Source organism: Nannospalax galili, unplaced genomic scaffold (genome assembly GCF_000622305.1).
Source record: "Nannospalax galili isolate Female #2095 unplaced genomic scaffold, S.galili_v1.0 scaffold107, whole genome shotgun sequence".
Lineage (NCBI taxonomy): Eukaryota > Metazoa > Chordata > Mammalia > Rodentia > Spalacidae > Nannospalax > Nannospalax galili.
Genome location: NW_008358490.1, coordinates 2,387,960 through 2,413,421, shown reverse-complemented (window position 1 = coordinate 2,413,421; position 25,462 = coordinate 2,387,960). Strand labels below are relative to the sequence as shown.

The following is a 25,462-nucleotide window of genomic DNA, read 5'->3' as shown; positions in this document are numbered from 1 at the left end:
TTTATTTTTACCATTGCAGTGATGATTAGTTTCTTCATAGCAGCCCAGATTTCCTGTCTCCACCCTATGCTCCTTTAGGTGATATGAGATGGGCGTAGCATTGTGTTTGAAGGTACACTGCATTCTGCTCTTGTTTCTTTTCTGATTTTCTAGTCAGAACATTTACTTCTTCTTCTACATATATATATAAAATTTTTTTTGGTCCTTTTGAGACAGGGTCTCCCTTTAGCCCCACCTGGCCTAAACCAGGCTGGTTTCAAACTCACAGAGGTCTGCCGGGCTCTGCCTCCTAAGTGCTGGGACTAAAGGCTTGTGCCACCACGTCTGACACTTAATAAATATATTTTAATATAAAAAGCCGGACATGGTGGCTCATGCCTTTAAACCCAGCACTCAGGAGGCAGAGGCAGGTGAATCACTATGCATTCAAGGCTAGCCTGGTCTACATAGTGAGTTTCAGGCCCAGTCAGTGCTACATAGTGACACCCTGTTTTATAATCTATATATACTATATAGATTATATATACATATGTAATATATATGCTGCATTTGGGATTGAATCCTGGTGTCTTGTTCATGTTAGGCAAGTAGTCTACCACTGAGCTGTATCCTGACTCCTCTTTACCTTGGATTGCCTCTATTGGCATCCTTGAGGACAGGACTCTGATCATTTTCTTCAAGCTGGCCCTTTTCTTTTCTGTCCTTGGCTTATGACATGAACATTTTTTTTCTTTTTTGGCCTTTTTGAGACAGGGTCTCCCTGTAGCCCCAGCTGACCTGGAACTCACTACATAGACCAGGCTGGCCTTGAACTCACAGAGATCCACCTGCCTTGGCCTCCCGAGTGCTGGGATTAAAGATGTGTGCCACCATGCCCAGCCTATAACCTGAACATTTTTTTTCAAATTTCTGGAAATGGTGAGTAAATGATTTTCAATAAGGTGGCAGTAAAGTTTCACAACAGGATCACTTGAGTGTTCTCCAAAAGAAATGAATTGCTAACCCTGCCTCTCTTGCTAGTCCTTATAACACAAGTGAAATAGCATAGGCTTTATAACTTCCAGTGGTGAAGTGGTATACAGGATACAAGGGAAAATGCAAACTCTGATGGTAGCCTTAGCTAAGGCCAAATATTCCATTTTGGAATACTCTCACCATGGCTAATAGTTTAGTAATCAATTTGTAAAATGCTTCAATATTTAAAAATACTCCAAGCCTTGTAAGAGCCACTAGGATACCACAGAAAATGGGAATATTAATCATGGAAAATATCTGGGAGCTTTATTTTCTTTACTGGGTTTTTAATTTCAAGGTTGCATATATATTAGGCAGATAAGACTCATTGACTACCAAATGTCTGGAAACTTAGTAACATGGTGATGATCAAAATTTCTCTTTAATCTATCTACTTCATTGAATCTATCATCTTCCTACCTTTAAAATACTGGGGATTGAACCTAGGGCCTCAAGCATTCTAGGCAAGTACCCTACCACTGAGCTACAGCCCCAGATCCCAGTCCCCTACATCTCTCTCTCTCTCTCTCTCTCTCTCTCTCTCTCTCCCCCCCCTCCCTCCTTCCCTCTCCTCCCCCCTTACTCAACGTATTCATATGAACAAACAGAAAATATGCAACAAAGTTATACATTTGGGGTAAAATTGAAGTAAATTTGTATCTTAAAATGTGTCTGCATATTTTCATCTATTTTCCATAAAGTTCCCCACCCTCTTCTTTCTTTTTTGGTACAGGGTGTCATGTAGGTCAGGCTGGCCTTGAACTCACTATGGAGGTGAAGCTGGACTTAAACTCCTGACCTTCCTGCTTCTACTTCCCAGGGACTGGGATTACAGATGTGTACCACCACATTCAGAAAAAAAAAATGTTCACAGAACTTTACTCACATAATTGGAAGACACACCCTACAGAATGTGTGGCAACACATTTAAACCACCTCAATCACTGTGAATAATTAAGACACTAGACCAGCATGCAGCACAAATTCAACCAATCATTGTTGCTACTAATCCACAAAATGACTTTCAATTTTTTTGAAGTTCAAATTATTTTTTCAAATAAATTTTAATAAAGATGTAAAATATTTTAATAAAGATTTCTTTTCTAAAGATTTCTTTTTTAAAATTATGTGTCTGTGTGTGGGTATGTACAGGTGCCCAGAGACGCAAAGGCAGATATCTGATCCTACTGCAGCTGCAGTTACAGGCAGTAATGAGCTGCCTGATGTGGGTCCTCCGCAAGAACAGTATCTCTCTTCACTGCTGAGCCATCTCCCCAGCCCTGCAGTTCAAATCTTTTTAAAAAAATGCTCTTATGCCATTGAATGCAGGTTACTAAAAGTAATGAGTGCCTGAAAGGAGGCAACAGAGTAAACACCAACATGCCAAATGAGTCCAATCCTTCCCCAGTAAAACCACTGGCTACCTCTCAAGGAAATGGGCTTTGCAATCCACTGAGATTTATTTAAAATTTTTTTTCATTTATTTTTATTTTACATATATAGTATTTTGCATGTATGTATGTTAAGTGTACTACATGTGTGCAGTGCCTTCAGGGGCTGGAGGAGGGCATCAGATTCCCTGGAACTGGAGTTATAGACTGTTGTTAGCTACCATGAGGGTGCTGGGAACTGAACCTGGGTCCTCTCCAAGACCAGCCAGCTCCTTAAATTGCTGACCCATCTCTTCAGCCCCTCCACTGTCTAAAAACCAGCAATACTAGTATCACTTATAAGATACTTAGAGAAGAGCAAACCCTACTTAGTTGCCAGTTTTTCCTCATGTTCACCTCAGTCACAGTCACCAAATATGGCGGTTTCACTGGGATTTTTTCTTCACTAATAATTTCCAAAACAACTGGATAGTTTGTGACTGGAAACTTGAAACGTTGAACCTAAAATAAGAATTTCAAGAATACATGTAAATTTGGAAAATTCAATAGTACTTTCGTAAATTTGGAAAATTCAATAGCACTTTCATTTCCTGGTTATGAAGTGAATGATGTTTTCTCGGCAGTTTGGCTATTCTAATTGGAATGCATCTTAAGAGTTTCTGCCTTTCAGAGTTGAAGAAAATTCTCTCAGAACAAAATCCATCCAAACTCCAAAGGCATCTGTCCAAACTCCATCCCAAATCCATCCAAACTCCAAAGGCAGCATACAAACATCGTGGTAATAAAATTCATGTTAAAAAATTAATGCTTAAAGTCAGCATATGAAGTGACGGGTCTCCTTATGGCACTTTCTTGCATGTATCATTTACTTCCTTTGTATTCACATTGCCCCATCTCCAGCCCTCCTCACCCTCCTCACCCTCCTCAAACAATCTCCCTTCTGCTTTCATGACATGGGAATTTTCTTACCCACTTCTCACTTGAGATCTCCTCCTCCTCTTTTATGGTCCTCCTTCTACTTCTATGACTGCCCCTCCTCCAAATATAAATTTAAATCTAGATTCTATGTTTGAGGGAAAATGTAACATTTGTCTTTCTAAGCCTGGCTTGTTTCACTTAACACAATGATTTCCAGTTCTATCCATTTTCCTGCAAATGTCATGATTTTCATTCTTCTTTCAAGCTCAGGGACCAGCAACCTGGCTCCACAGGTAAAGGTGCTTGCTGCCAAGCTGACAAAATGAGTTTGATCCCCAGGGCCTACGTAGTTATTTATTTTTATTTTATTATCATTATTATTTTTTGTCTTTTTTGAGACAGAGTCTCCCTGTAGCCCCAGCTGGCCTGGAACTCACTATGTAGACCAGGCTGGCCTTGAACTCACAGAGATCCACCTGCCACTGCCTCTGAGTGCTGGGATTAAAGGCATGTGATTTCGCCCAGCTGATTTCGTGTTTCTTTTCACCAGGAAAACAATCCATTATGTACATGTACAATATTTTCTTTTTCCATTCATCTGTTGACGGACATCTATGTTGGTTCCATTTCTTGGTTTTCCATATTTCTTTTGTTTTTGCACTAGGATTTACACATTTGGAATTAGGTCCTTGGTTGGATTTTGTTTTTTTATTAATCACCTTTATTAATTTGTCAGAGTGTTTGCAGTGTTCAAAAGGGCGCCATTTTTTTCTCTGCTGAACATTGGGCCTAGCCTCCAGTACTCTCCTGAAAATAGAACAGAGTCTCCAAGAACACTCACTATCATCTATCATCATTAAACTCCAGCATTCTAGGAAGCAAAGGACACTGATGATGGTGCTGTGTGCACTAAAATCTCACTTACTGTGGGAATGAGTGGGAGGAAGAAAGCATAAAGCAGAGCAAGACTAGTGATTAGAATTGTTTTATAGAGAAAAAAGTGGTAAGTACATAAAAGAGGAAACAGGGACGACAGGGGATGGGGCAGCTTGGGCTAAAGTTCAAATGAAAAGAGAGGCACAAAGAAACGCAATCAGATAATCTAAAAGGGTCCGGGCTTCAGGGAGCCTGAGACAGGATACCCTACAGACCATACAAACTAGCTAGCCTATGTTCTTTGGAAGAGTCTATCAAAAAGAGAAGGGGGGGAGGTGGGGGGGAGGGGGGAGGGAGGGGGAGGGAGGGGAAATTGACCTGTTAAATTGACATTGAGTGTTAAATATGAGGGGGAGAGAGCTAAATGTAGTCTTGCTGATTTTCTGGTTGTAGACTAGAATCTTTTGGTTCCTTCCCAGGATCCCAAGTGCCTGTTACATCCTTGGCCGGTCAGATTCCAGATGCTGGTCCCATCAGTGAGGGTCACAGATGTTGATCATACCTCTTGGCCAGCTTTCAGTGGTCCAGTTGTGAATGCTGTTCTTGCTTCTGGGTGGTCCCTCTGCAAGGCTGAAGTTGGGTCATAGATGCTGGTTCCATTAGTGGGTGTGTCTTCATGTTTGAGTTACCAGTGGTGGTCACATCTGTGGGAGGTCGTTCAGGAGTCTAATTGCAACTGCTGTTCCTATTTCTGAGTAGTTCTCTGTGAGGCTGGGTCACAGATGCTGGGCCCTATCTTCATGGATTGGGTTGTGAATGTTGGCTGTTCCTGGGTGATCTTTTCTGATAATTTGTGTGCCACATGGAACCCGAATCTGTGTTCCAATGCAGACTCTGGCTCTAACCTGCCTTCCAATTTACTGAGTGCTGCATGGTCATGATTTAGAGTTATTTTTTCCCTTCTGGTGGCCATGTTTCAGCATATAAATCCCATGATACTTGTTGAGATTCTTGAATCTGGTTCATGGAGGGTCTGTAGATTCCCAGCCACCAACTCAGCAGAGGCCTTTTTTTAAAAAAACTTTTTTTTTTCAGATAGGGTCTCATGTAACTTCTACCTCCACCTCCCAAGTGCTAGGATTATGGAATTACAGACATGTACCACTATTCTGGTTTATGCAGTGCTGAGGATCAAACCCAGGGCTTCATGCACTAGCACTGTAAAATCTGAGCTACAGGTTCAGATATTAGGGAAGGATCTTTAGAAAAAAATCTTTGTGGGGATGGAGAGATGGCTCAGCAGTTAAGAACACTGGTTGTTCTTGCAGAAGATCTGGGTTTGAATCCCAGCACCCACACAGCAGCTAACAAGTCTGTGACTCCAGTTCCAGGGGATTCAATGGCCTCTTCTGTCCTCCGTGGGCACTGCACGACATGGGTGCACTTACCTACATGCAGGCAATATACACATGCACCTAAAAATAATAAGTAAAATATTTAAAACATCTTCGTGTGTTTGTGTATGTGTGTGCAGGAGTCTGTGTGTGCAAGCATGTGCAGAAGCCAGAAGTTAGTGTCGAGTGTCTTCCTCAATTATCATCCCTATTATTTTCAAGACAGGGTCTTGCATTGAACCTGGACCTCACCACTTTGGCTAGACTAGCTGGTCAGCAAGATCCAGGGATCCTCCCCTTGCAGCATCCCCAGGTGAGCACCGCCACACCTAGCATTTTTATACGAGTGCCTGGGATCAAACTCGGGTTCTTTGATTGCACAGAGAGCGCTTTACTGACTTTGCCATTTTTCTACCCTGCAACCCCCTTTTTAAAAATATTTTTTAAAAATTTTTTAGAAGAAGCATTTCATTACATCTTTAACATACTCTAACAGTTTCCAGAGCAAAGATACATCTCTTTCAAAAGGGGTTATAAAATTTTTAGGTTTGCTGTTGAATTAATACAGTTATACAATATTGAACTCAGTATAAGCCCTGTAAGCCATAAAATTGAATGGGTTTTTAACCTTAAAAAAAAAAGACAAGGTCTCATATAGCCCAGGCTGGCCTTGAACTTGCTATGTAGCCAAGGCTGCCCTTGAACTCCTGATCCTCCTGCTTCCATCTCCTAAATGCTGGGTTTATGGGCATCGGCCACCATGCCTGGCTTTGAGCAGTCTACACTTAGAGCTCATCTCCCTACTACTTTCCAATAGGGCTTCTGCTTCCCCTCTCTCCTCTGGGGAGCTGTAGCTGGGGCTGTTTGACTTGGCTTCTTTTCAACTTGTCACTCATCTTTGTCTTGGCAGATCTCAGGTGTGCCATCACTGCCTTTGTGAATTTTCAAAACTTTTCTTCTGTCTTTGGAATGAAGTATGTTATTTCCCTTACTGACTTTTATCCATAACCAGGCCATGTAGAGGTAGCTTCTAGACTGCCATCTCACCCAGAAGTCCCCCAAACCACCTTTGCCGGTATTTTAAAAAGTGTCTCTCTGTAGTCACGCTGGCCTATAATTCACTAAGTAGCTCAGGCACGTTTCCAAATTCCTAGCAATCTTCCTGTCTCCACCTCCCAAGTGCTGGGATTACACTGTGTGCCATCATGTATAACTGAAATTCACTGGTTTTTGTTTGTAATTAATATAAAGTGTTTCAAACTAGCAGGGTGTGGTGGCACACACCTTTAATCCCAGCACTCAGGAGGGTAGAAGCAGGCAAATGTCTGGGAGATGGAGGCCAGCTTGGTCTACATAGTGAGTTCCAGGCTAGCTGTGGCTACAGGGAGACTCTATCTCAAAAAGACACAAAAAATGTAATTCAAGCCATATTCTATGAGGCCCTCAATGAACTGGGTCTTGCCCATCTCCCTTACCCCTTACACAAGCATGAGGCCCTGAGTCTGGATCCCCAGAATCTGTGTGAAGTCAAGAACAGTAGCATGTGTGTCTGTAATCCCATTGCTGCTACAGTGAGATGGAGGCAGAGACAGGAGGATGCCCAGACACTTGTGGATCTAGCCTTTCACATACAGTGATATATGACAAGAGACCCTCCCTCAAGCAAGATGAAAGGCAAAGACCAGAGGCTGATTTCCACATATGCACCCTGGTACACATATGAATATGCACACAGGCAAAGATAAAAACAAAGGGTATTAATATTAATCATATTCAGTAAGTTAACTCCTCTAGGTGCATCGTCAGATCCTTTTAGCTGTGTGCCACATTTAGTTTTAAGTCATAATAAACTTTACTTTTTGTCTGAGTTTTCATGGTTAACCAAAGGTCACATTTCCAATCTTATTAACAGGGAACCACTTAATTTTTTTTTGGGGGGGTCTTTTTGAGACAGGGTCTCCCTGTAGCCTCAGCTGCCCTGGAACTCACTATGTAGACCAGGCTGGCCTTGAATTCACAGAGATCTGCCTGCCTCTGCCTCCTGAGTGCTGGCATTAAAGGCATGCACCACCACTCCCAGCCCATTTTTAAAGGATATTTTATTTATGTGTATGAGTGTTTTGCCTGCATGTTAGCAATTGCACCATGTGCATGCAATGCCTGCAGAGGCCAGAAGATGGTGTCAGATGCCCTGGAACTGGAGTTACAAACAATTGTTAGCTGTGCCATGTAGAGATTGGGAATTGAACTCAGGTCCTTTGGAAAAACAGCAAGTGTTTTTAACCACTGAGCCATCCCTCCAGCCCCAGAACCACTCCATTTTAAGATAATTAAAAACCACCTTACTTTTTCTTTGCAATCTGAGAAAGCAACAGCATGTGAAGACTTCTGATCATTTGTACAATTACAGTCCTCCCGTCTAGAGACATTTGCACACTGTTTGTATTTGCCAACTTCCTGTCAACAGAAAAGATATAGGTTTACTTATTTCTATATGATGAAGGATTACTCCAAATTAAGTAAGTGTTCAATAAACATTTGTCAACTGAATAAATTTCATTTCTGAAAAGAGACGATAATTCACTAACCATAAAGTAAGGGGCATTGGGAGAGTAGCTCATAAGTAGAATGCTTGCTTAGCACAAGCAAGGTCCTGATTTTGGTCCTCAACACTGAAAATAATAGTAATAATTAAGAGTAAGAAACAACTGGGGCTGGAGAGATGGCTCAGCAGTTAAGAACACTGGCTGTTCTTGCAGAAGACCCAGATTCGAGTCCCAGCACCCACATGGCAGCTAACAACTGTCTTTAACTCCAGTTCCAGGGGATCTGACAGCCTCTTCTGTCCTCTGTGGACATTGTACGGCACAGGTGCACTTACCTACATGCAGGCAATGCATGCACACACATAAAATAAAAATAGTAAATAAAATATTTTAAAAAGAATAAGAAACAAGATTGTAAGTACAAGATTTTTGATTCTTAATTATCCTTTTATTGCATGGGAATGTGAACTCCCAGTATCTTTCAGCTGCTTCCCAGTTGATGTCAGTGTAATCTTTTGGGGAGCCATAAATGTATGAAGACATCACTCTCCCAGCTCTGAACTCTTCCTCTTGATGGAATCACAAAAGAACTAAAAAGGAGTGGTCACCAGTGATCTCTTCCAGTTGTGTTTCTCTGTGCGTCTGATAGAATCTGCTTGCTCTGTTTCCAGAATTTCCTCAAATGTATTCTCTCCCTTCTCTCTCTCTCTCTCTCTCTCTCTCTCTCTCTCTCTCTCTCTCTCTCTCATCTTTCTATTATGGGTTGAATGTGAAATGTCTCCCATAGCCTCATGTGTTTCCCTCCTGATCTCCAGCTGGTGGTAATATTTTTGGAGGCTGTGGAACTTGGTTGTAGAACCAGAGTGGGCTAGGGTGGTGGGGTGGTTTGAAGAATATATCCACATCTGCTTCCAAACCACGCTCTGTGTTTTCTGATTTGCCACAATGTGAAAAGCTACAGACTTGTGTTCCTGCTGCTGTGGATGGATGACTCCAGATTCTCTGGTGGACCAAATCCCTTTAATCTATCAGCCAGTATAAACTTCTTCTTTAAGTTGCTTCTGTTATGTACATAGTCATAGCATTGACAAAAGTAATTTCCCTATCTATCGATCATCTATCTATCTATCTATCTATCTATCTATCTATCTATCTATCTATCATCTATCTGTATGTCTATCATCTATCATGTACACTCATATAATCTATTTGAAAATGTCAGTTTCATGGAATTTGTCTGAGAGAAAGAGAGAGGGAGAGAGAGAATCATTCTGATATATGTCTCTCTGTGTGTGTGTGTGTGTGTGTATGAGAGAGAGAGAGAGAGAGAGAGAGATAGGAATTGAATCCAGCCTCATATATGGTAAGCATGTACTCTACTATTGAACTATATACATAGTTGCAGTCTAATCATATTTTTAAAAACACAAACATAATCATATCACTCTTTTGTTTAAAACTCTCAAATGGCTCTTGATTTCTCTTGCAATAGGATTTGAAGTCCTCTGGATGGAGTTCTATGGCTTCAGAGCCGTCTGTGTCTCATGATCATTATGTAAGGCTAAATGGTCTTCACTGAGTTCTTCAAAGTCACTGAGTCCTTTCCCATCCCCACCCTTTGCATATGGTGTTTCTTAAGCTTGGAATTTTTTCTTTTAACCTTGCCCCTCACTTCTATTACTCACTCCTCCTTTGTTGAGTTAGTTCCAACTCATCTTTCAGTCTTGATATAGATGCATTTGCTCAGGGATGCCTTTCTTGACCCTCCTGGACTCTGTTAGGACTCTCTGATATATAGTTACATTGCTTGTTTCATGTCTAGCACTACCTGAAACCTGAAACTTTAGGGTTAATAAGACCAAGTACAGATTTCTTTTCTTTTTTTTCTTTTTTTTCTTTTTTTTTTTTTTTTTTTTTTTTTTTTTTTTTTTTTTGAGACAAGGTGTCCCTGTAGCCCAAGCGGGCCTGGAATTCACTATGTAGATCAGGCTGGCCTCAATCTCACAGAAATCTGCCCTCCTCTCCTCTCAAGTCCTGCAGAGATTTTTAAAATGCAGATTTAGGACTAGACTCCAGTTTCTGATTCATAGCTAGGAGGTAAGATTGTGAAAGTTGTATTGAAATAATATTTCTATATCACTCTGGTCAGGTTATGCTGTTCAGAAACATTGCACATGATGACGCCATTTTCCTTTTGTAATTTTTCATTTCATACCTAGTCTCGCTTATTAGGGTAAAAGCCCACAAAGGTACCAGGTTTATCTTTAACAGAACATCTCATTAGTGTCTGATAATACTGGATGTATTGAAAGGAACAATTGCTGGATGCCTAAAAGGTACATTAAAAAAACCCACTTAGGAACCAGGTGACACATCTGTAACCTCAGCACTTAGGAAAATGAGTCAGGAGGATCATGAATTCCAAGTTAGCCTGGGCTACATAGCAAGACCTTGTTTCAAAACAAAAACAATCAAAACCCCTTCTTATTTACTTAGTTGTAAATTATATTTCCTATTTAGGTCCCATGGAAATCTTAGTGGGAGACCCCCAGAAAATTAAGAATATCTGTGTAAATAAAGTCCTGTGTTAATAGAGGGAGTGGTTCTAGTGACAAAATAGTTTAGTCTTTGGGAGGAAGTAGAATTGGAGAACTGGTATCATAGTGACTCATTGCTTGGAACAGAACTTCTTGCCCTTAAATCTAAGATTCAGCAAGAAGTGTGTTAACTGCTATGCATGTATAAAATAAATATATAAATGTGTATTGTTGGTTTGTCCAACTTTTTTTTTTGACACAGGGTATATCTACATAAGGGAGGCTGGCCTCAAACTCACTATATCACCAAGGAAGGTCTCAAACTTCTTATCCTCCTGCCTTTGGCTCCTGAGTTGCTGGGATTACACAGGTGCATGCCATCATGACATACTTGTTCAACAACTTCTAAGCTCTCCCTTTGTCTGAGTTAGTAGAGATAGAGGAAAAAAAAGAACAGGTTGAAAAAAACAAAAACAAAAACCTTGCCTAGAATGCCCAAGGCCTTTGACTTGATCCCCAGTACTGCAAAACCCAAAGCAACCCAAAACAAACACCAGCCTTATTTTATGAGCCTACCTTCTTGTGGAGCCTAGAAACCTCCATATAAATGAGTAAAATGTATATAATAATAGATGATATGGAGGAAATAAAGGCAAGGAGGGACTAGGGTTACCATTCTAAATGGAGTTGTGCTATGCAGTATAAAATAAATATATAAATGTGTTATTGTTGGTTGTCCAACTTTTTTTTTTTGACACAGGGTATATCTACATAAGGGAGGCTGGCCTCAAACTCACTATATCACCAAGGAAGGTCTCAAACTTCTTATCCTCCTGCCTTTGGCTCCTGAGTTGCTGGGATTACACAGGTGCATGCCATCATGACATACTTGTTCAACAACTTCTAAGCTCTCCCTTTGTCTGAGTTAGTAGAGATAGAGGAAAAAAAAGAACAGGTTGAAAAAAACAAAAACAAAAACCTTGCCTAGAATGCCCAAGGCCTTTGACTTGATCCCCAGTACTGCAAAACCCAAAGCAACCCAAAACAAACACCAGCCTTATTTTATGAGCCTACCTTCTTGTGGAGCCTAGAAACCTCCATATAAATGAGTAAAATGTATATAATAATAGATGATATGGAGGAAATAAAGGCAAGGAGGGACTAGGGTTACCATTCTAAATGGAGTTGCCAGGGAAGGCCTCACTGTGAGCAGGGCATCAAGCAAAAACCTGACAGAGGCAACAGTGAGTAGTGACATCTACAGAAGATGAAGGGATTTTCAGCAACTACAAAGGCCTGAGGTGGAAACACATCCAGTAGATCAGAGAAGCAGCATAGAGGCCAGCAGGGCTAGAGCAGAAAGAGTTGGGAGAGCCAGGTTGAAATAGGATGCAAAGACAGAGAAAATTAAGGGGACACAAGGTGGGCAAAGCCACCCCAGAATCCAGTCCGCTTCTCCCTCTGGCTTAAAATCTAGAACTTCAACACACCTGACAAAACCAAAAACACTCTGTGGATTGTGAACAGAAGCAGCAATCCTTTTTCTGAGAGATCTCTCACGGGAGACTACTGGGCCATGCTTGGTGGCAAGTGCATTTACCCACTAAACCATCTCACTAGCCCAAAGCTTTTTAAAATTTGTATTTATTTTTATTTTATGTGTATGAGTGTATTGCTTGCATGTGTGTAAGTGCACTCATGTCATGCAGTGCCTGTGGAGGACAGAAGAGGGCGTCAGATCCCTGGAACTGGAGTTACAGATGGTTGTTAGCTGCTATGTGGGTGCTGAGATGTGAACCTGGGTCTTCTGCAAGAACAGTCAGTGCTCTTAACCACCTCCCCAGCCCCCCAATGCTTCTTTTCTTTTCTTTTCCCAATGCTTTTTAAAATACAAATTCTGGTGCACGCCTTTAATTCCAGCACTTGGGAGCCAGAGGCAGACGGATCTCTGTGAGTTCAAGGCTGGCCTGGTCTAAGTAGTGAGTTCCAGGACAGCTGGGGCTACAGGGAGACCCTGTCTCAAAAAAGACAAAAAAAAATTCTGTAATTGTTTGTATGTAGACAAATTATTTACCTTCGACTTGTGAAATAGATTTCTTGGTATGGGTTTGCTGGGATCCGCATGATAAAAATTATCTGTGAGTGGAATAGCAATCCCCATGTTTGATGGAGGCCGGTAGTTTATCTGTAAGTGATTAAACAAAGAAAAAGTACATTGTTTTTTGTTGACTTACATATCCTGATTTAACTGGAGTTACAGACAACTGTTAGCCACCATGTGGGTGCTGGGATTTGAACCCGGGTCCTCTTCAAAAGCAGCCAGTGCCCTTAACTGCTGAATCATCTCTCCAGCTCTGAATTTCTATTTTTAAAAGGGTCACAAGAGCCTCCAAATAAAATAAAACACAACAAAATAAATGTCTGGGGAGTTTGCTTAGCAAGTAATGTCTGCCACTCAAGTATGAGGACCTGAGTTCAGATCTCTTGCCCCCACATAAAAAAAAAAATTGGGTGTGGCAGCATGAGCCTATAACCCCAGTGCTATGGCAGAGACAGGGAAATTCTCAGACTTGCTGGCCAGTCATTCTAGACAAAATGAAAAGCTCTAGGCTCCATGAGAGACCTTGTCTCATACGAAAAGGCAGAGAATCAACTGAGGAAGACACTCTGTTGTTAACCTCTGGCCTCCACACCTGCACATATACATGCACATGTACATACCTCTCCCTCTCTCTCTCTCTCTCTCTCTCTCTCTCTCTCTCTCTGTCTCTCATGCACACAAACAAAATTAAAAGGGTCACTGATACTAACAAGGCAAAAGTTAAAATAATATTGAAATGGGATTGGTCGCAGAATTAATTGATAGTTCAAGTCCAACATGGAGTACATAGCCAGATTTTATCTTAAAAATCTAAAACCAAATGAGAAATGGGACCATTCAGATAGATTAGCTTTGGACAAGTCATTGTTAGGAGAAATAGCTGTGTTTGTATCACAAAAGCCCAATTATACTATCAAAGTATAGTATTAGATGACATTAATAATGATGAGAGAAATTAGTGAGAAAAATAATTATTTCAGAACATTTTAGAAATAACCATCATGTCCTCAAGATGACACAGGTTCAAAAACAACTAAAGTATTTGAGCATTTCAGAACAGAAATGTCCAAACATAATGGTCATTGACGCGATGCAAACAGGAGGACTAACTACATCACTGGTACTCTCAAAGCACGATGGCTAGATTTCTTACCGGCAGAGTTTTGATCATATTGAAACCCTGACTGTCTTTGTGAACTCCACTAAGCCAGTCTTCAGCTGGGATAGCTCTGCTAGGAATATGATGCATAGTTCTGAGATAACTGCAGCTACTTTTCATCGTTGGCACCAGCGTAGTAAGAAAGCACTCCATTGATGCTTCCCACATAACCAGAGCTAGGGAAGTGGAGCCCTGGAATTATCCAAGTAAATGAAGTTTAGAATCCTGAAAACATCCAAAGTATGTTGTTTTGAACAGTCTAGAAAATGATCCATGATAGTCAATTGTTTTCTTTGAAAGAGTTTATTAAGTGTATATAAATCCAAAGTAAAAAATAGACAGCAAATAGATAACAAAACATCATCAAATTGGGTAGTCAAAACACCAACAGACATTAACTGAGGAAGCCACTCTTTTTTACTAAAACTTTTAAAATATATATATTTCTGTGTGGTGTGGTGTGTGGTGTGTGTGTGTGTGTGTGTGTGTGTGTGTGTGTGTGTGTGTGTGTAGGTCAGAGGGGAACTGGTTTTCTTCCACGATATGGGTCTTCAGGATGGAACTCAGGTTGTCAGGCTTGGTGGCAAGTGCCTTTACATGCTGAGCCATCTTGCCAGCCCTTGGAAATCCTTTCAAAGCATTCAGCTGGAGTTTCCCATAAAGAGAGTCCCAGCAGACCTGGAACTCACCATGTAAGCCCAGGCTGGCCTCGATCGCACAGAAATCTGCCTGTCTCTGCTTCCACTCATGAGTGCTGGGATTAAATGTGTGCGCCACCATACTCAGCTTAAATCTATGCCTTTTGAGCTTTCATTTGTGATGATTTTTCTTCTTCCTCTTTACGTAGAGTTCCTTTAAGTATCTTCTACAATTCTGGCTTAGTAGTCCATTAATTGCTTTGGTTTGTGTTCATTTTAGAAGGTCTTTATTTCTCCGTCATTTTTTTTTCTTAAAATAAATTTCAAGAGTTTTGGTGGAGAGAATAATCTTGGCTGGTCCATTATTTACTCGTAGGACTTTAAATATGCTATTGTACCCTTTACTGGCTTTAATGATTCCTGCTGAGAAATTTGATGTTATCCTGATGAGTTTGGTTTGTAAATAATTTGAGGCTCTTTTGTTATTTTCTTTTTCTTTATTTTGGGTGTGTGGTGTATGTGTGTAGTATATATTTGTGTGGGTAGGCATGTGGTGTGCATGTATGTGTGCCCTAGTGCTCATGCAGAGGACAGAGGAAGATGTCAGGTGTCCTGCTTTGTCTCCTTTGAGACAGGGTCTTCTCACTGAACTTGGAGTTAGGTTTGCAGCCAGCAAGCCCTAGTGACCCTCCTGTCTCCATCACCCCCAGCACTGGGGTTACATACCATGTCTGGCTTTTTACATGGGTGCTAGTGGTTCAAACTCAGGTCCTCATGTTTGTACAGCAAGTGCCCTTCCCTTCTGAGCCATCTCCCCACCCTGCTTTTTGGTATTTTGGAGACAGGGTCTCATTGAGCCCAGATTGGCCTTGAATTCACTATGCATTCAAGGCTGTCCTAGAACTCCCTATCCTCCTGCCTCCACCTCCCAAGTGCTTGGACCACAAGTGTACATCACCACACCTGGTTTATATAGTGCTGGGGATGCTGTAACTCAGGACTTCATATGTGCTAGACGACTACTTTACCAACTGAGCCACATGCCAATCCCGTGGCCAAAAATATGTAGGGTAAGGTATGATGAAAAGGGAAGGGAGAGGAAGAAAAAGAAAAAAAAGAAGAACCAGAAAACAGCAAGAGAAAAATTTCGATGATGTAATAAAAGGAAAATATGTAAACAAAATCAGAAAAAGGTAAGAAGAATAAAAGTAAAAAACATAAAAGTTTAAAAAAATAAAATTAAAAACAATATAGTAAAAAGAAAAACGAGAAAGCAAAAGGAACAAAAGTTTTGAAAAAAACGAGAGTTGGAATTAACTCCTCCTGGCTCTTTCCTTCAGTGCTGGAGCCTGCCTGGTGGAAGGGGTGGTGGGCTGAGCCTTTTTCCTCTTCACCATTCCGGTTGGTGGTGAGTCAGGGCTGGTCAGGAGCCAGCTGTCTGTCATTTTGGCGCTTCCCTTGTTTTGCATGCACAGAACTTCTGTTGGCGTTCTTGTTGCCCATGTTGAGCTTTATAGCCTGTGAACGGGAGGTATGTTCTCACTTGCTCCAGGGACCCACCAGTTTGTGTACTCTGTGGTGATTAATATCCAAGCTGAAAGATGTCCAGGAGTTCATGAGAGAGTGGGGCAGCAAATGACAGAGCTCTGTGAGAAGGGGGTGGTGTGAGGGAAACCAAGGATGCCCAGAACTGTTTGCTCATCTTGGTGCTTTCAGCTCTCACCCAGCAGGAAGCCTCTAGGAAGCTCCTCTTAGAAGGATGTCAGGTCACTGGGGACATGCCCTTCAAAGGGATATTGGGACTCAGTTCCTTCTCTTTCTTTGCTTCAAGCCTTCACACAGTAAATATGCCTCTTCTACCATGTGCTCCTGTCATGATACAGTGTGCCTCCACAGACCCAAAGCAACACAGCCAAGTGACTGTGGTCTTGAACTTCTGAAACCAAAAGAAAACTTGAGCCAAAAATAAACTTCTCCTTACAAGTTGATTATCTCTGCTTGGGGAGCTAACGCATGTACTTTTGCCAAACACATTGAAACTCAATCTAAGAAGGTTTCACTATTGAAGGAAATGTGGAACACTAAATGTACAGGTTAATTAAGATTTCACAAGGAAGCTTCAAGCAGAAAAATCTAGAACACTAGACATTCTACAGTACAACTGACTCAATTTATGCAATAATTCAAAGGCAGGGGAAGGAAATGGAGGTATAGGGACTGTTGATTAACATTTAAGGGATAAGAAACCATATTCTATGTATATTTCAATTAGAATAAACCATCTGTTAAATTTTTTTATAAAATTGGAGAAATATTATGAACTGGGTGTTATATAACACCAAGTATATAGTGTTATGTATATAGTGTTATTTAGTATTTATTTATCGAGATAAAGTCTTGCCAAGTTACCCAGGTTGACTTAACCTAAGGGGGGAAAGATTCCTTTTGGCTCACAGTTTCAAAGGGTTTCAGTCTATCATGGTGGGGAATGTACTCGACTTTGTTTTCAATTGCTGTGACAAAACACTCTGACCAGTACTAACGTGGGGAAGGAAAGGGTTTATTTGGCTTATATCTCCTGGTTATAGTTCATCACCGAGGGTGCCCAAGGTAGGAATTCAGGGCAGGAACCTGGAGGAAGGAGCTGAAGCACAGGCCATGAAGAACACTGCTTACTGACTTGCTCCCCTGGCCCCTGCTCAACCTGCTTTCTTATACAACACAGGCCCACCTACCCAGGGACAGCACCACCCACAGTGGGCTGGGCCCTCCCACCTCATTCAGTAATCAAGAAGATCCCATAGTCATGGCCACGAGCCAGTCCAATGCAGGAAATTCCTTAACTGAGGGTCCCTCTACCCAGGTGTATCATTGACAACTAAAGCACCAGTACAGAAGGCATGGTGGAGTTCATGAGAATAGGAGCATGTGGTAGAGACTCCTCATTTGGTGGTGGACCAGGAAGCAAAGAAAACTAGTTTGGAACCAGGAATGGATTATGGACTTCAAAGGCTAGTTTCTAGTACTCGACTGCTGCCAGCTCAGACCTACCTCCTGAAGGCTATGCAGTCTTCAAAACAGTGCCACAAGGTGGAAAACAATCACTTGAACATGTTTCTGTGTGGACATTCCATATTCAAACCATAACACTGACCTTGAGTTTATATCTTCCACCCCTAGCTGCTTGAGTAGCTGGGATTAAAAATCTATACCACTGTACCTAGCCTTCAAGTGCTATTTTAAAAACATTTTAGGGACAATATGGCACTGTAATTATGTGACAGATAATTTTTTTCTTTTTTACATTTTATTTTATTTAGTGTGCATGCACACATGCGTGTGTGTGCGTGCCTGTGTATGTCTGTGTGTGTCTCTCTGTGTGTGTACAGGTGTAGGCCTGCCCCAGCATACATGTGTAGGTCAGAAGACAACCCTTAGGAGTCAGTTCTCTTCTGTCACCTTGTGAGATCCAAGGATCAAACTCAGGTCCGCAGGCTGTGCATAAGAGTCTGTACATGCTGAGTCATCTCCCTGGCCCATAGGTTTTTAACTTTTTTAAATATCTTATTTATTGGGCTGGCTGTTCTTACAGAAGACCCAGGTTCAAATCCCAGCATGTACATGGCGGCTAACAACTGTCCATAACTCCAGTTCCAGGGGATCTGACAGCCTCTTTTGTCCTCCTCGGGCATTGCATGACATGGGTGCACTTAACCTACATGCAGGCAATACATGCATACACATAAAGTAAAAATAAATAAAATATTAAAAATATTTTATTATTGGCCGGGCTTGGTGGTGCATGCCTTTAATCCCAGCACTTGGGAGGCAGAGGTAGGTGGATCTTTGTGAGTTCGAGGCCAGCCTGGTCTACATAGTGAGTTCCAGGACAGCTGGGGCTACAAGGAGACCCTGTCTCAGAAAGACAAAAAAAAATTATTTTTTGTATTTTATGTGTATAAGTATATTGCCTGCATGTAAGTGCACCACATACATGCAGTGCCCAAGGAGGCCAGAGGAGGGCATTGGGTTACTTAGAACTGGAGTTACAGCCATTTGTGAGCTGCCATGTGGGTACTGGAAACTGAACCCAGGTCCTCTGCAAGAGCAGCTAATGCTCTTACCTGATAAGCCATCTCTCCAGCCCCTTAATCTGCACTCTTAACCTCTACCCTGCCCTTTAAAGTATCAAATATGTTAAAAGCGCTTAGTTATCCTTGATAGGTAGGATTAAGTCGGGTTTTTTTCTTAGTTTATATCCTACATTTTCTATAATTAACAGACTATTTCATAATTTTAAAAAATCTCTTACTTTGCGTGACAATTTGCTGGCTACATGAATTGTCATATGGTAACTATCAGTAGTACTATCAAAATAGCCTTCTGATCCAATTTCCAATAATTCTGGGTTTCCAATGACCAGTTTTATCGTTGGGATTTTGAGCGTTTTTATACCTATGAAACAAATGTCAACAGTTTACATTATATAATGAGAATTGTAAACACAACTTAATGATTTACAACTTTAACAGTTCCTAGAAAAACTTAACTTCACAAATATTTTCTATTTTCCTCAGGGAAATATTTCTCCCCTCCCCTCCTTGTTCCTCAGCCAGGTTCTCAAATGCATTTTGAGGTCATTAGGGTACTACTATTGGCTTTGTTGGCTGCTAGGCAGGTACTTGTAGGGGACAATCACCTATACTCATGAAGCTCAGGGACCTGCTTCTCCTTTAAATGACTGTTAATATCTCTTTAAAGTTTTTTTTTTTTCCAGTCTTTTTGAGACAGGGTCTCCCTGTAGCCCCAGCTGGCCTGGATCTCGCTATGTAGACCAGGCTGGCCTTGAACTCACAGAGATCCACCTGCCTCTGCCTCTCAAGTGCTGGGATTAAAGGCATGCTAGGCTAAAGATTTTTTTTTAAAGATGTGTGTGCGTGCACACACCCATGGAGGCCAGGAGGCATCAGATCCCCTGAAGCTTGAGTTCCAGGCGTTGGTGACCTGCCTGATGTGGGTGTTGGGAACCAAACTTGATCCTCTCTGCAAGAGGAATAGAAACTGTTAACTGCTGAGCCATCTCTCCAGCACGTTTTTTAAATTTTGTTGTTGTTCATTATTTTGAGATAAGAACCTCCAGAGAAACTTAAAAAGAATCAGCCAAAACAGCCCAGTTACTCTGACCCACTCTTTTTAGATGACCTAGGATAAACTTTGCTTATTGTAATACTAACTTTTCTGCCCTGTGGTATTCCTGGCTGACCCTACCCCTCACTTTTTTTGAAAGTGCAATGTATGACCTTGCACTTGAACTGAGCATGTACAGGAGTGTGCCCCTCTCTACATGTGACGTTGGGTCTTTACTGTATAAATATGTGTAAGTTTCTCCAATAAATGCTTTTGCTTTCTTTGTTTGGGGAGACACTGCTTCAGGAATTATTCCCAGTATTCTCCTACCTGATGCAAGCAGTAAGTCTTTCCTTCATTCATTTACCTCCTGGGTATATTTATTGGATTTGTACCTACAAAGAGGCAAACCTGAGGCAGATGGAAGGCAAAGAAACTCTGGGCCCTTACCTCTTAAGAGCAAAGAGTTACCAAGAAAAAAAGAAAGAGAGAAAAAAGAAACAAAACAACCTAAGTTTGTAGCTTCACTAGCTCTTTTAAAAGTTTTTATTTATTTATTACTTTTATTTTTATGTGTATGAGTGTATTGCCTGCATGTATGTAAGTGCATTTATGTCATGCAATACCCGCAGAGGTCAGATCCCCTGGAACTGGAGTTACAGATGATTGTTAGCTGCCATGTGGATGCTGGGATTTGAACCTGTAAGAGCAGTCAGTGGTCTGAACCTCTGACCCATCTCTCCAGCCCCTTCGCTAGCTCTTTTTAACTTAAAAAAATCACACTAACTTTGGATGCCATACAACTGAGCAATACCTTACTAGCTCTGGTTTGCTTTTCTATAGATGAGACCTCTGATGGCTGTAACAGCTGCCTACGTTCCTTTGCAGAGACTCAAAAACTGCTTTTGCTAAAAACACTGATTCTTCACTTGAACCTGTAGATATCTGATAGGTGACTAAAATGGGCTAAAAAATTTGATGTCTTTGTTTCGACATCTGAAGAGAATAAAAACCGTAAGAGCCAGATGAAGGTTTAGATAACATGGCTCAGGTGTGGACATCTGGAATGACTTAGTTAAAATGGTCACTACTGAATGGTCCACAAGGAAACTAAAAGCAGGACAAGAGCCTGGCACTGACAGTCTTCACTTCGTACCTGTCTCCTTTACTTCGGGCCAGATTTCTGCTTAACTTTGCACACACATTAATTATTCAAGGAGTGCCAATCTAAAAACTGGTGATACTGTAATAAGTAAAATATGGTGGCTCATTTTTATTTATTTTTATTTTATGTGTATGAGTATATTGCCTGCCTGCATGTGTGTAAGTTTACTTGTGTCATGCAATGCCTGTAGAAGTCAGAAGAGGGTGTCAAATACCCCTGGAACTGGAGTCACAGACAGTTGTTAGCTGCCATGTGGGTGTTGGGAATCAAACCCAGGTCCTCTGTAAGAGGATATAGTGCTCTTAACCACTAAGCCAGCTCTCCAGCCTCAAAGGTCCATTTCTAATACAAAAGTGCCTTAGGTGAGTGTAGGCTTCAGACAAACAGAGACACTGAGTCCCCATCCCAATGGCTAACATCTGCTTGTCTGTACTTTTGGCTACTCACCATTCAAACCAAAGGTTTATCTCAGGGTAGGAAAATGCAGACAGCCTGCTACATGACTAAGTACACGCATAAAGGGTTGGGGGTGGGCGGCTAAGGTAGATGCTTGGGCAGTTGTGTCTGGCAGGAGACTTTTACAATAGCTTGAGCCACAAGATTGAACATCTGCAAAACAGGATGTAGGCAACAACTTCCAGGAAGGGTATGAGAAGAGGAGGAGAGAGGATGAAATTTAGATGATGTATGGGAAAGATAGATCCTTGAATCCCCAACCAGTGAAGAGAGGGAAGAGAAAAGCCTTGTGCTTAGGGCTATAAAAATGAATGTTTCAGCTGGGTGTGGTGGCGCACACCTGTAGTCCCAGCACTTGGGAGGCAGAGGCAGGTGGATCTCTGTGAGTTCAAAGCCAGCCTGGTCTACATAGTGAGTTCCAGGACAGCTGGGGCTACAGGGAGACCCGCTTCAAAAAGACAAAAAAAAAAAAAAAAAAAAAAAAATTCATGCTCAACTGGGGCACCGGGTCTTGTAAAGGTGGTAAAAGAGTGACTCATTTTTGTCACTTTGAGTCTTGTTATTATGAAGTAGAAAACTCATTCCCCAAAAATATATATCCTATCAACCCCCTCAAGGTTGAAAGCACAAAGCAAGAGTAGTGGAGGCACTTATTTTATGATCTTTAATAAGGCCTTGTGACAACCCAGACAAAATGGAAGGCACTCAGACTGAGTGCAAAATGTCCATGTTTACAGCCCTAAGCACAAGTCCCTTCTCTCTCTCTTCCCTTCTGGTTGGGTACTCAAGGAGATATGCTCTTTCCTGAACAATGTCCTTCATGTTCCAGACCCCCATCTTCCAATCATTGTCCTAAACCTGAATGAAGTCACTGTATACTGGAATAGCAGCACAGCTTTGCAGATGAGCAGGAGCAACCATCTCTCAGGACCTAGCTTGTCTCCTTATGCTTGAGAACCACCATGTAGACCAACCCCAAACTGAGATAGTGATCAACCAGACCACACCTTGACTAACACTGCTCGATTGTTCTTGGCCCACTTCATCTTCCATTGAGACCTGAAGCACATCCTGACAGTACTCCAAAGAAGACAGGTCACTGAACCTCTTTATCTGTTCTTCCCAATTGTCACATTGATTAAATCTCCTCTGTTTTTCTCTAGTATTCATCTCTTTAGTTGGCACATTCAGACTGCTAACCTTCCTTAGTAATATAGCAGTACAAGGTTAAAATCCATTATGATATTCTGGAGACGACACAGGCCCTTACTGGCCAAGACCTGTCCAGTCTGTAGCCTCACTAGCTCCTTCCCTGCCCATAAAACTTTTCTGCCCTCTCTTAGTTTCTTTTCTTATTGCTGTGATAAAATACCCTGACAAAAGCACTGTCAGCAAGGAAGGGCTTATTTTAGGGCATGAGTCAAGGGAGCAGGAGCTTGAAGCAGCTGGTCGCATTGCATCCACAGTTAAGGAGCAGAGAGTAACACACTAATTCATACTACTGTTCAGCTCGCTTGCTCTACTCACATAATCCAGGATCCTCTGCACAGGGAATGATCTCCCCAGAAATTAAGATGGGTCTTTCCTCACCAATTGACGTAATCAAGATAATCCTTCAGAAGCGCACTCAGAGGTCTGTCTCCTAGGTGATTCTAGAGTCTGTCAGACTGACAGTTAACACTTACCATCACAGGCCCTGAGCCTAGGATGATAGAGCTTTAAGGAAACAGCTCCTTCATCATATGATAAATAATAAACATGATTCCTTGCTACCAACACATGTCTCCTGAACACTGGCATTCTGAGTGGAGGGTAGCCTAAATATTTAATTCTGGAAACACTTCTTTTTTGGAGGGGGGGTCTTTTTTTGAGGCAGGGTTTTGCTATAACCCCAGCTTGTCTGGAACTCACTATGTAGACCAGGCTGGCCTTGAACTCACAGACTTCCACCTGTCTCTGCCTCCCGAGTGCTGGGCTTAAAGGCATGTACCACTATGCCTGGCTAAAAGGGCATACTTTATATTCAAGAAGAGACCCCTTTTGATTTTTCCAATAAAAACAAACTTACCTTTTGTATTAGGTATAATCTTAACTTCAAATTTCTTTTTGTTTCCCACATCAATGTATTTTATAAGGTTGAGGGACAGAAAATCATACTGGAATTGTTGAAACCAGTAATTACAAGGTTTTACATCTATAGTCCACTTCCGTCCACTACTTTGTCCAAAGTTGTATAAGAACCAAGATTCTGCCGCAAAGTCCATATTTGGGTATACAGCTTTAGGCATGGTAGCCAGCGATTCAACATTCTTACTATCTACAATGCGTGTGATCAGAAAACTGCTATAACCAGGTATCACCACTGTCTTCTCTACATCTGTATCTATAAATATATCTTTGGGATCTGGAGATAAAAAGAAAAGATTTGATATAAAAGACAATAGCCAATATTTGCTAAGCACACTGGTGGGAATAACTGCTAAATGTAGCATTTAAGTTTTTTAAACTATGAACTTGATAATACATTTGCTAAACTTCATGTTATTATTAAAATTTACTAGAGGAGTTCATCATCACACACAAACCTATATTTTAATGCTTACTATGAAACTGTTCTATAAAATTCTCAGCAGGGAAAAAAGTATGTAGGTCCAAGAATCTTTCTTTCTCTCCTTTCCTCCCTGTCTCATGACTGAACAGCAAGTGTTCTTAACCATGGAGCCAACTCTCCAGCCCGTCAATATACAAAGAATTCCTAAAAGTCGTAAAGAAAAGCCAGATGTGACACATGACTATAATCTCAGTACTCAGAAGAGGCAAGGACTGAAGCCAGTCTAGTTCACAAGTTCCAAGCTAGCCAGGGCCATGTCGAAGACTGCTTAAATAGACAAACACACACATGCGCAATACATACACACACACACACACACACACACACCCCTCCCTCCAAACACAAAACAAAGTTGAACAACTCAACCAAAACACAAAACAAAACAGAAACTCCAAAACAAAAACAATACTCATGAAGAAAGCAAGCCACCAGTTTTAAAATGGTGAAAATATCTGAGAAGATATCTCATACAACATCAAAGCAAAATGTACATGATAAGGGCCTGGGGAGATGACTCAGTGGGTTGAGTGCTTAATGTGAAGGCAAGAGAGCCCGAGTTCAAATTCCTAGCATGCATGTAAAAGCTGGGGATGGGTGTACATGTCTGTAACCCCAGCACTGGGTGGGAACAGAGACAGGTGAATCCCTGGAGCCTGCTGGCCATCCAGCAGAGATACACGTTTCACATTCAGTGATCTTATCCTCAAAAACTAAAGTGGACAGTGAAAACAAAAGATAGTTGATATCCTCCCCGACCTCTGCAAGCATGCACATGGATATGTGCACCCCCATGTATGCACCAGTGCATGAACACACACACACACACACACACACACACAAAGGCATATAATCCCAGAATGGGCTCCCTCTTTTGGAGTTGTTGACAGGGGAGGGTCCCACACATCCTCAAAATGTACTGGCTGTTGCTGTTGCTCTTAGTTACACTCCAGAACTTGGTGGTAAGGCCCTAGTGCTGAAGACAGTACATACATAAGTTGTAGAACAAATATGGAGAAATCAAGCTGGTACTGACTTTGAAGCTTCATCCCTACTGGCTAGTTTTCACAGTGCTGGAAAGTGCTATGCATACTATTAGAAGAGAAAAGTAATCATCAATGTTACCCAGCTGTGAACCCTGAGAGCTACAATAATGACTGGCCTGGTAAGATATGCCCACTGGTGTAATAGTGGTATGAATTTTATGGGAGTAACCATAACCACTTTCTGATTAGATTTAAGGCCCACTTCACAACATGGACCTCATACTTGGCACTGTTATCAGGGCCAAGAACCTGCGGCTACACAGGTTCCAGGCCATAGGGGAGAACCTACTACTATTACTCTGCTAAATGACCATAGTAGTAAACCAATCCATAATAACTTATTGTTATATCCATGAACTAGTGTATCTATCACCTCTCACCAGAGATATTTCTTCTTGAAGCAGATAGTGATTAACACAGAGACCCACAACTGGTCAATGTGCAGAGAATAAGAGACTGCAGAGTGTCCAGCCTTAAATGGGACAC

The 25,462-nt window shown here is 41.5% G+C and overlaps 1 protein-coding gene across 1 annotated transcript in view; it reads right to left on the bottom strand.

The window, feature by feature from the left end:
* The window catches only part of Catsperb (cation channel sperm associated auxiliary subunit beta), a 116,601-nt gene that overhangs the window by 2,395 nt on the left and 88,744 nt on the right, over positions 1 to 25,462 (bottom strand). The window contains exons 18-23 of the mRNA XM_008821753.1: positions 23,391 to 23,726; positions 18,887 to 19,029; positions 13,931 to 14,128; positions 12,751 to 12,861; positions 7,940 to 8,050; positions 2,774 to 2,906 (exon numbers count right to left, since the gene is read on the bottom strand). Coding sequence (XP_008819975.1) covers positions 2,774 to 2,906; positions 7,940 to 8,050; positions 12,751 to 12,861; positions 13,931 to 14,128; positions 18,887 to 19,029; positions 23,391 to 23,726 — 1,032 coding nt within the window. The remainder of the gene's footprint in view (positions 1 to 2,773; positions 2,907 to 7,939; positions 8,051 to 12,750; positions 12,862 to 13,930; positions 14,129 to 18,886; positions 19,030 to 23,390; positions 23,727 to 25,462) is intronic.